Source organism: Branchiostoma floridae, chromosome 3 (assembly GCF_000003815.2).
Source record: "Branchiostoma floridae strain S238N-H82 chromosome 3, Bfl_VNyyK, whole genome shotgun sequence".
In the NCBI taxonomy this organism is placed as follows: Eukaryota; Metazoa; Chordata; class Leptocardii; order Amphioxiformes; family Branchiostomatidae; genus Branchiostoma; species Branchiostoma floridae.
In genome coordinates, this window is record NC_049981.1 from 7,251,705 (window position 1) to 7,263,436 (window position 11,732).

Here is an 11,732-nt window from a genome sequence, read left to right on the forward strand (position 1 = left end):
CCAACTATACGGTTATCTGCATTTCCATTTTCATAGGACCTAGGTAATCTGCAATATCATACAAAAAGTACAAAAAGATCGAATCATGTGTCTGAGATGAAAGGTTTGGTGACGTCCACTCTGTAATGTCGTCTTGCCTGGACTTTCTGACGTCGCCTCATGCATTACACCTTTCTCACGCGGCGGCCATGATAGATCTAAAACGAGTTCAATGAGGCAAACAAAAGTCTGTCCATCATAATTAGTTAGCATTAGCAGTTCAACAAATGATAGCATGGAAATTAGAAAATCGACCAATAAGAGAATGGCTGCATGTCTATCAAATATTTGCATCATTATGTGTTTTTTCATCTCTTAAGGGATAATGGGATCAGTCTATGCTACTCTAAATTGCTATATCTGTCGATGCATAACACTACTATAATATTTATTATTTAATCTTATACTGTAAATTTTTTTGTGTTTTTAGGGAAAACTAAATGGGAGTTGATTTTGGAAATAAGTTTTGTCTGTTTGCCTCATTGACCTCGTCTTCAATCTATCATGGCCGCCACGTGAGAACTGTCGTGGCGTATCACGTGGCAGAACTACTGAAGCGTTCGTATGATTCGTCTCTTGACCAGCAACGATGCGATGTGGGTCGACAATTTAATACTACTCCCTGCATATATTCTTTCTTCTTCTTACTAGTAATGACCTAGTGACGGTGCAACTGTAGTTGGTGTACTGTAGGACTTTGTGAAATTTCAGGGTTACCTTCTAGTTTACCACCAGAGATTTGTGGTATTTTCTGATTTATCATGCAAATCTTATGTATATTCGTATTCAGATGCCGTACCCATTGCACACCTCTGAGCTCCCACCATGCACCACTACTTTTTTTACTTGGTTTGGTCCATTTTCAACTTTTGATATATTCCATTTCGTAAAGGAAATATGAGCAAAATATGAACCGATTTCGATTTAGAATGATATAGACAGTGCCTTCCCCAACATGTGGTTTTTTCCACAAGATAACCTTTGACATTCTGAGAAATTTCCCGCGCTTTCTGTGTCACTTGCGTATTCCGACTGAGGAGACTCATCAGCTGCGCGGACTGTACGTACATCTCGTCTGCAGATTTCCAGTTTCCTACCTTCCCTGGAAACAGAAGTAAGAACTGCTACAGTGCCAGGTAAGCACAAACTGCTGTTGATACCAGTGATTATTGGACTACTGTAGTAACATTTCTTGAAACTGAGAAGAACAGTAAATGGCAACGTTACCGGTTTTCTGTAAATTGAATTTTTAAGAGACCATGCATATCCAACACCTGGTGCTACAAGAAAACGCGTGACTTGATATACTCTTGTTTTAAGTTTCTATGTCCGCAAGGAAATGGGCACCTATTCTGTATCGAAAATTTTGTATTTTTCCATTTGTTACACCACTTGATACACACAACTAGGGCTGGCCATGGGTACCGGTACAGAAAATTCAGGTCCAGGTCCGGTTCAGGTCCAAAGGATCAGGTCCAGGTCTGGACCTGAACCTGGACCTGATGCAGTATGACCCATACCAATGGTCCATTTCACTACAAAGAAATCTGTTTGGTGGAGTATTAGACTTACACTGACGTTTTAAAATCCTACAACGCTAACTGCACCTGTACGATTGACTGTAAAACTCTACTCTACTTCACTCTTGTTATTTTCTTCCACCTGCAAGCGTCAAAACGTGTGAATGCCTGATAAAATAATCTGTTAATTTTCTAATCGGTCCAACATCCGATCCACCTATTTTTTTCAGGTCCGGTTTTTCTGGACCGGTCCAATAAGAAAAACCGGTTTTGTACCGGTACGCTGTACCGATACCCAGCCCTACACACAACGGCTTTACCTCAGTCACACATTCCATCCAGCCTCCGTCGGTCGATTTGCATAACAATGTTTGACGTGTTTTCCAATCCGAGAAGCAAGAAATTAGATTTTATGTGGTCCGACAGTCATTCGATGTACATGAGAAAAGAAGTTAACATTGGGGTTTTCAGTGACCTCACTAAAATTGTGATCATGATGGAAAAGAGTATGATCTAAACTATTTTGTTCATTTTGTAAAAGATGATTTAGCACTAGGACTAAGCAGACTTTCAGGCAGATACCAGTCATCAAATGCAGGTTTAAGCAATTCAGTCTCTCAGTGTTTTCGAGTTTCGTTTGCCACCTGATCACCTTGCTACCTTGTTCTGATTGATACTATTTTGCATTACAGAAATATGGATACGATACCAACAGCAGCGCAGAGGCCAAAGCCGTCACTTGACGTTTGCCATGACACACACTCAACCGCCCTCTTGCAGGGTTTGCAGGAACTGCAGTCGGAGAACCTGCTGGTAGACGTCGTCCTTTGTGTCTCTGAGAAAGAAATCCTATGCTACAGAAATTTACTCGCTGCTTGTTGTGGATATTTTCGCGCAATGTTCTGCAATGGACATCGTGAGAACAAGGAGCATAAGGTAACCATTCACGAGGCCAGTGACAGCATTGTGCAGCTTCTTGTAGACTACGCCTACACGTCAAAGGTTACCATCACAGAAGACAACGCTGTAGACCTGTTGGAAGGTGCCAGCTTCTTCCAGTTTCAACCGGTCATCAGAGATGCCTGCACAAAGTTCCTGTGTGACACTCTATGCGTCACAAATTGTCTGGAGAGACTGAACGTAGGGAACATGCTGATGAACCACCATCTGGAGAGCACTCCATTGTCGTACGTCATGAAAGAGTTTTCAGCTGCTAGCCAAACACCAGATTTCCTTGATTTGACAAAGGAACTCCTCATCACACTCATCTCATCAGATGACCTTGACGCTCCTGAAGAAACTGTGTTCATGGCGGTGATGAAGTGGATCAACCATGACACCAGGAAGAGGAAGAAGGAGATGAGAGAGCTGATGGAGCTGGTTAGGTTCCCCTGGATGGACAAGATGTACTTCATACAGAAGGTACAGACTGACAAGACCCTGCGTAAGTGCTGCCCGGATATTGTGTCAGAAACACTGAAGTATCAGGCCTACCCAGGGGAGGTACAGTCACCCCGCACCCATCCCCGCCATGCCAGTGGTTTGAGGGAGGCAATAGTGGTCATTGGAGGGACAGAGACATTAGGAAGTGAAGTAGGAAACCGTACTGTTGACAGCAATGACATCTTGATGACTCATTCGTCTACACCGTCAAACACAACCTGGGTTTCTATGACCACAATGAAGACGAGTGATGACTTTGGATTTGCTGTGGCTGTTTTGGGCACAAGTGACATCATGGTGTCTGGTGGTGAGCTTCAGTGCAGGGACGTTTGGCTGTATCAGGCAGGACTTGACTGCTGGTCTAATCTTGCTCCAATGAACACAGCAAGGTGCTGTCACAAGCTGGCAGTGTTGCAAGGCAAAGTCTATGCTATTGGTGGCAGAATTAGCTTGTCACCACGTCGTGTAACAGCAGCTGTAGAAGTCTATGACCGAAGCCTGAACAAGTGGGCTGAAGGTGTTCCACTCCCACAGCCAAGGTTAGACCATGCAGCTGCAGTGTTAGATGGTAACATATATGTGATAGGTGGAATTGGCGCTGACTAAATCTCAACATGTACAGTGTACCGGATCAGCCCAGGAGACTCCCAGTGGTATTCAGCAAGAGACATACCGAACAAGAGTTTTTACTCCATTACTGCTTTGAAGGCTATGAAGACAACAATGGAAGTGGAACAAATGAAATTTTGTGGCTTGATCGCCAAGACGACTCACTAAAGCAGGTGGGAACCATGCCCAAGGGTCTGTTTGGACATGGCTGTGTCACTATACTGAAGGGCTAAGGTACTACTTCTAACTAAGACTTCTAACTAAGACATCACTGATAACTCTTGTTGTAAATGTAGATACTGTACAATTTCATAATTAAGTCCCTTACCCCTTCAGTATAGTGACACAGCCATATCCATGCAGACGTCAGGATGTTGAAGAAAATTTATGATAAAGAGATTCATGTATACGTAGTTTGCAAGTGTTCATCACTTGGCTGGAATAAAAACATAAAAGTACTGGTATATGATCTTTTTTTGATAACACGTTCAAATATTTAGTTCAGAAGCATATTCGTATATTTTCACCATGAATTCTCAAACATTTGTTTATTATGCCTATTATGTGTAAGGAAGAATATTGTTCAATGTTATACATTATCATAATTGGTGCTTAACAGATCTATGAGCATTGCAAATATAGCCTGTACACTCAGGCCACATCAATTGAATTTGTTGCAAGGAAAATAAAAGGGCATCTAATTGAAAGATGAAAACCGCTTTTCAATCGGATGTTTTCTTGGCGAGATATTCCTGATCGTTTGCACTCTTGACCTAACCGCGCTACACTTAACCGAATGCATTCCGCAAAGGGATAGGGTGCGGTGATAACTTTATTCTGCGATTTAAGCTAAGTGTTCAAGTTCCAGCCCAGTAAAGTTGATATCATTAGAGAGATCCCTCAGTGCCAAATTGAAAGATGAAAACCGCTTTTCAATCAGATTATTTGTTGGCGAGATATTCCTGACCGTTTGCACTTGTATCTACACTCCCCACACGTAGGGTTTCTCTCCAGTATTTTGGTTCAGTATTTTGTTCGATCGTCTTCCAAAGTGGATTTCCCTGCTGCGAAGTAGTCACAATTGTAGCTTTTCTCCTGTATGGGTTCTTATAATACTAGTATGGTGGGTTAAATTGAACTTTACAGCTGTCTGGTGCTTACACTATACACTCCCCACACACGTAGGGCTTCTCACCGGTGTGCATTGCTAGATGGTGTTGGTTCAAAGTATGCTTTATGGCAACAGTTTTGATCTGCAGTTTAGACTAATCTTGTATGGAGGCGCCTTTGAAACGTCTATCCACAGATACCAGTCATCGAATGACAGGAGAGAAATCCCTAGCCTTTTAAACACACACACACGCAGTTAATTGCGTTTCTTGAGCGTACAGAGGGTTGAAGCCTTATGGGTTCCGCCGAATACGGGACCTAATGATTGTCTTATTCCATAGAACATAAGTTCTATCCATTCTTTCATTTTTGATTGTCGTTGCTATTTTGTGCTGGAAAAAAACTACTGGCATGAGAAAGAATTTCATCGCTGGTCAGCAAATGCCAGCCGGGTCGGTCTTTTTTTCAATTGCGAGTCATCTATTGATGAAAATAAATACAAGGTAGCAGAACTCAGTATTAATGGGCGAACCCCGGGTCCATGACGCGGGTACATAACAGTAGTACGATTAAACTTGTTGAAGGAGAGGTAAAAAACCTTATTAGAGGGGCAGCCAGATATAACCTGTGCTGCGTGGTTACGGAAGGTGTCGACTCTGAGACTGTATGATTTAGATTATGAAAGTTTTCCATGTTGTGTATAAATGAGCCCCATTACGCAACTGCCCTTCCAGTGTCAGCCGGCTGCAGTTATATGACCTCCGCAAAGCGGCGTTTCAAAGTGGGCGTGAGAAGGCGATGCGCCGACAGGATTTTGTTGTTTTTCAATATTTTGTGCCTTGTACCTTGAACTGAAACATATCCGATTTTGGTATTCCTAAAGTGCACCCTACTATATTTTTTTCAGCGTCGAAGGCAGTCACCTTGAGGCCCTGAACTATAGAAATCCCCATATAGGTCTGTGTTCTGCTACCACAAGCCTCCGTTGCAGGCTTCGAACGGGAAGGGGCAAAAATACCTTACACGACAAACTCCTTTCACAGCAAACTCCCTTCCTCGGCAAACTCCTCTTCTCGGCATAAGAGAACCTAACCAACGTAAATCGCGAACCTGCCCCCCCCCCCATAAAAAGATGAAAAAAGCAGACCCCGTTCGGAGACTGCCACGGAAGCTAAATGGGTACCATATGCATGTTTTACCGTTGTCCAATACGAGAGAATACACTACTAAATAAACACTACCATATATCTACTTGGGTACTAGACGACAACAACCCCTAACTTTAAATGACATCTTTCATTATTACTGCGTCCTAACTGTCTCGGCATATCATCTAATCTAACACGGAAGGTCGCTAAGGACTTCTTACAACCGAGAAGTCAAGTTGAACTACATTTGATGGGATCAATTCAATCCTTAATAGGTGATTTAGAGGGTCTTAATCCGACCTTAATCAAACAAATCGACAGCAGTGGTCGCGACCAGAAGCGTCCTGGTGGAGTAATTGTACGTCTGGGAGCACGGAATCGTCTCCAAGGCGGCAAGACAATTTCTTTAATTTCCAAGGAGTTGTTGGGATCGGGAGGAAGATCATGGAAAGTTTCTTAAGGTTGACATTGTAAGTTCTGAGACTCACAAATAGAAATGGTTGTGGGATGTCGGTTACTGTAAATGCAGAAATGTTCGCGGTGGATTAATATTCGCGGTTTTCGCGGTGACCACTTCACCGCGAAATTAAAACCACCGCGAACATTTTTCTATCATGGTATTAGACTGCAGTCTATGGTGTTACCGCGAACTTAAATCCACCGCGAAAAGTCCTTTTCCCGCTACCGCGAAATTAAATCCCCGCGAACTTAAATGCATTTACAGTATTCAAACATGTCCCAGCTCCTAAGTAAAGCCCACATATTCAACAACATTTTTAAATATAAAAATATATTTACATTCAGGGTACTTCAAATGCTACCTTCTTTGTTTTTTCAATAATGTTCTATGCACCTATGATTTGCTATTAATATATCGTTCTGTATTGATTTGTTATTAGCCTATTAGATAACTCCATTTATGTTGTGATAGTTACTATAATTCTATGTCGTTAAGCCTTTCATATGTCAATTATTTCATTCGAATTTGTCAATATTTGTAAGGAAAAGGGCCTGTATAAGCCTATTTGGCTTCTCCCTCCCCCCGCACTGTATTTATACGTTATATTTCAACTTTACGCTGTACTTTCTTTTTATGTGCAAATAAATCAAATCAAATCCGTTCCCTTAATAAAAGAGTGGCGTTTTTTTTCCCTAGTCATCTTTACACATAATCTGGATTTCTATAGTGCGGTGGCCGATTGGCATTGTTCATCTTTATTCAAGATCTATGAAACAATTATCAACACATAAACAAAGAAACGAAAATTCGCGGCTTTCCCCGCAGTACCAAGGACACCTACCAAATATGATAATGATCCATCTGCAGCTTTTCGGGTTATGTTTTTCACACCCATGCACACATGTGCATACACACAAACACAAACACACACGCGCGCGCGCACACACACGCACAAGCGCGCGCTCGGCACTTGCATGCACACACATACATACACAAACATGCACACACACTATTCTATAAAGGTGATAAGCGCCATACAGTGACTTGGTTTCTTTTACTAAAACAATAATATCAAGAGACGACATTGTTTTATATTATATATCATATTTGATTTACATAAAATTTACATATTTCATGCCTAAACTTTAAGATTATTTAGCAATTCTAACCGAGTTTACCCCACAGATACAGGCGACGTTTGGGGGCTTACCGGCCGAGGAAAAATAACAAGAGCGAAGTAGAGTAGAGTCTATAGTCATTTCTACAAAGTTTTACAGTCAATCGTACAGAGGCAGTTATAGCCTTGTAGGATTTCAAAGCGTCAATGGTAGTCGAATACTCCACAAAACAGATTTCTTCGTAACGAAATGGCCATTGTTTTGAGTATCGTCCATTCACAAGTTACTAGTATCACATACTGAATCAGGTCCAGGTTCAGGTCTGGACCTGCACCTGATCCTCTGGACTTGAACCGGACCTGGACCTAAATTTTCTGTACCGGTACCCACCCCTAGCGCCCACCACATCGACACCGTGTCGCACTCGTGGCGTAGCCTGGGTACCATCCGTATTCTACCGGGCTCCTTACACCCAGACTACTGGTGGCGCGCTTGTCTGGTAGTCGCGGCGACGGAAACGGCCGCAGACGACAATTACAATTTGGCTCGCTTAGCATGGCTAGCAGACCGGTTAGTCACAGACCACACCCCGCAAAAGATGTTACGAGCCAAAATCGTTAGTCTCTACCAGACTCCGGTTCGCTGGAAAACCGGAAAACCGTATTAGAAATGGAACAAATAGAGGAGTATAAAGACGGCAAGAGGAGTATAGCCGGCTAGGGAACAGCACGCGACCCGGAGTCTGGTAGAGACTACAAAATCGTTGCGCCTTTCCTAGTTGTAATGTTACGGCTACGGGGGTAGTTACTGGTGCATGTAGGCCCTGGAGCCGAGGAGCTGGTTTGTTTTTAATACTCAGTCTTTTTGCGGGAGTCTCTACCAGACCACCGCCTGGCAGAATAGCTAGGGGACTTTGGCCAAGTTAGGAATAAAAGCCTGTAGGAGTTTAATGGTCTAGGTGTGTTTCATCAGATTGGTGGGATATAGGATATGGGAATTCTTTTTACACAACCAGCAGGTACTTACATTGCTTGGGCGATACGGAATACACCGTGTTGTATTCTATATTTATTTCTTCATTATGCAATTTACCAACCTAGATGAACTTTTATCCATGTAGGCGGTCTGTGACGCTAACTGAGATCGCCAGCTCCACAAGACTGTCGCCAAGACGTTTCCGGGCGAAAGTTGATAAACTGTCGTCTGGCCGCCTGGAGACGAGAAGCGCAGCAGACACTAATCTCGTTCCCAGACCACTCAGACCTTATCAAAGTTCCTTCCGTTTTTTGTACATATCTATTAATCCGTTTGTCGACTTGCGTTATTGAATCAGAAAGGCTGCCAAGAATGCTGGTAACCACCCAGTTTTTCCTAATATTGCACTAGTAAATGATTGTAAGTATTTGTATGTGCTACGTTATGTCATGTGTGTACTATCATATATGTCCAGGAAGACTAGCAGCGTACAATATTTTCTTTGCATCACAGCTAGTGGACAAGTAAAGCCTCTCTCAAAGTCTCTCTCTTATATCAAAAATAATTGTGAATGCCGCCAACGTTTGTAAATATGCATATACTTTATATTAGCAAAAAACCAAACCTCCGATAAATATGATATGAGTAAAAGTGACACGGCGTTTGGAAATTCTGAAAAAGGAAATTTTGTACAGTTCTTTGTACAAGACTGTTTTCAAAATATATAAAGAAAAATAAAATATATTGAAATTTTCGTGTCCGTTTTTTTAGGGAAGGGGTAAGATGTTGAACTTCTGTTACTTCTGATATCATTCAAAGTATTTAGAAATATCATTTTCAACCTAGCGGCGAATTGAAATGGACTGTAGCGCTAGCCCTTTGCAATAGCACATTCCTGCCAAAATGTAGGCCTTATAAATTACTTTCTTGTGTGGCGTATTTACTTCCTATTCTCACATTAGATCTCTAGAGCATGCCATGGTTGTTATGGTTTTCTTGTTATTGTTACTTAACTTTTTGCAGCAATAAAAGCTTTAACACTTTTATCTTTAGGGTAACCTTTATCCGTTTTTAAAGAACAATGTATTTAGGGAGGGGTATCAAGTCGACATGTGGTGGTTTCAAACTGCAATATTTTGAAAATATCAATTTGAAACTACCGTCCATCGACTTGATATTCCTGGATACCCTGTTTAGCAGCACAACGGATATAGGTTACCCCGCGGATAAAGGTGAACTAACGTTATACGTAGATTTTAAAAACGTTGTTATTTCGACCCGTAAATTTGACTTCTTTCGTTCTCAATGATATAGTTCCAGATTGAATAAAGAGTTCCTCGCAGTCAATTGTTTCACCCTTAATTACATTACGTCGGGTGGAGTCCTCTCCGAGGTGAATTAGGCCGTCACTTAACTTGTCTTTTCTGATATGGAAAAATAATATCTTCCTTCCGCAACGTAATAACGACGTCGTTTTAGGTAAAATTGATATGAACAAACTACTGTCAGTTTCAAATATACTCAAGCTGAGACCTCTAGGTATACTTACAAGAGTGAAGAAAAAGTCTATGTAATCTAGATAGACTGTATGTAATTTTTATAGACACAACAGTAGTACAGTGATTTTCGTAAGGTCTTTTACATCTATGCAAACATACACACAAGTGGAGGAACATACAGGTATATAAAGATGTTAACATGTCAACATGTTGAGTTTTGAAAAAAAAACATATAGTTTACACTAGGGTTGGGTACCGGTACTTCATAGTGATTCGCGAGTATCACATAATGTTCGTACGAATCTCATTGTGTGTCGTGCAAATGCTTAGACACCTTTGTTCAATGTACAGGGAGATTTATACAAGTCCAAATGTGGGCTGAAAAATAGTAGAAATAGCTGACCTTTTCAAAGGTTTGGTCGGTCATACGAATATGAAGCTAAGGGCACAACCCGCCGTACGTGCAAATACGTGCTGTCTATGTGCCAAAACGTGGACAATCTTTTGGGATCCGTAACTGGTAAGTACCGCCTCCGTACGAACTCGTAGGGAATCCGACGGATTTTAGAGTACGCAAACACGCCATAGAACTTTACATGCAGGCAACGCGCCTGCCCTGTACAGCCGCAACCTTTTCAGAAATACGTGGCGGACGTAGCCTCCAAAAAAAGCGTACGGACAAATTGCACGTACGGTGGGTTGTGCCATTAGCTTGAGTAGGAGTGTCTGTTTCGAACGACCAAAACTGGAATAAAGTGGTATTCCTCTGCTAAAGTTATGTCTTCTGTATTATTTTCAGAAGCGTAGTTGATACTACAACTACAAAAGCTGACAATAATCCGTCCTGAAATGTCTGTTCCGCATGCGACCCACATACATGTCCGTCCATTACGTCAAATACGTTTACGTTACTTAAATTGACGTGACGCCCAATTTTCGCGTCGTTTCGGCGGCGGGAACGAGATTTGCGCCAACCACATTCGGCGGGGAACGAGATTGGGAGAAACCACTTTATGGCGCTAATTTGTCGCCGCCCTTCTCGTCCCCAGGGAGTCTGCGCACTGTCTACCAACGGGTGTCCACCAGATTCAAGGGATTTTTTTTTTTACAAACAATTTACAGGTAACAGATAACCTCATCTGCTACTGTTGGTCTCCATTTCCGTATTAAAATTGTCGGAAATCACAGTGGGCACAAACGATGAGAATTGTAGAACTAAAGACTACGACAGTAATCGTACTCTCCAAGCAGAGGTTCGCCGGCTCCGGCTGCTTTTTTTTTTCTTCTTTTGCCGCGAGACATAAAGAAAACGGCAGAAAATAGAAAGCCCAAGAAAACACCCAAAAAAACGTAAAATCGCATAAGAAAACACTTTTTAAAAAAAAACAGCCGGAGCCGAACCCCTGCTTGGTGAATATAGCAATCGTAAAAAGTGTATTATCGGCATAAAATCGACACATTGAAGCACTAATGAAGAACTTTAAATTCATATTAGATGAAATACAACAACCTCCATAAGATACATATTCTTCATAAATCGTCAAACAGATATAGAGACCAGCTCATTGTCAGGCGTTTTGCAAAGTTTGGTGCACACTTTCAGTACTAGTAGAAATCCTAGTAGTCTATTCTGCCAAGTGTACTTCTTCAGGCATCGCCTAGCCTCGGAGCCTGCTTGAAGCTGTACAGATGGTAACATCCAGTAGCCACGGGGGTCTGAAGCCAGCCTAGTGAAGTGTCCTGTTGAGTCTCCGCTAGCCTCCATAAGGCCTTTCAGTACTAGTAGAAATCCTAGTAGTGATTCCGCCGAG

The 11,732-nt window shown here is 42.0% G+C and overlaps 1 protein-coding gene across 1 annotated transcript; it reads left to right on the top strand.

The window, feature by feature from the left end:
• Positions 1-1,063: 1,063 nt before the first annotated feature.
• LOC118410757 (kelch-like protein 24) lies at positions 1,064-3,657 on the top strand. Its single transcript, XM_035812532.1, has 2 exons — positions 1,064-1,175; positions 2,252-3,657. Exon 2 carries the CDS (start codon positions 2,256-2,258, stop codon positions 3,606-3,608), a length of 1,353 nt encoding a protein of 450 aa, XP_035668425.1. The 5' UTR covers positions 1,064-1,175; positions 2,252-2,255; the 3' UTR covers positions 3,609-3,657.
• The last annotated feature ends 8,075 nt before the right edge of the window (positions 3,658-11,732 follow it).

Bases quoted from the DNA above. Each gene is read 5' to 3' on its own strand.
- LOC118410757 (XM_035812532.1), top strand. From the start codon at position 2,256: ATGGATACGATACCAACAGCAGCGCAGAGGCCAAAGCCGTCACTTGAC.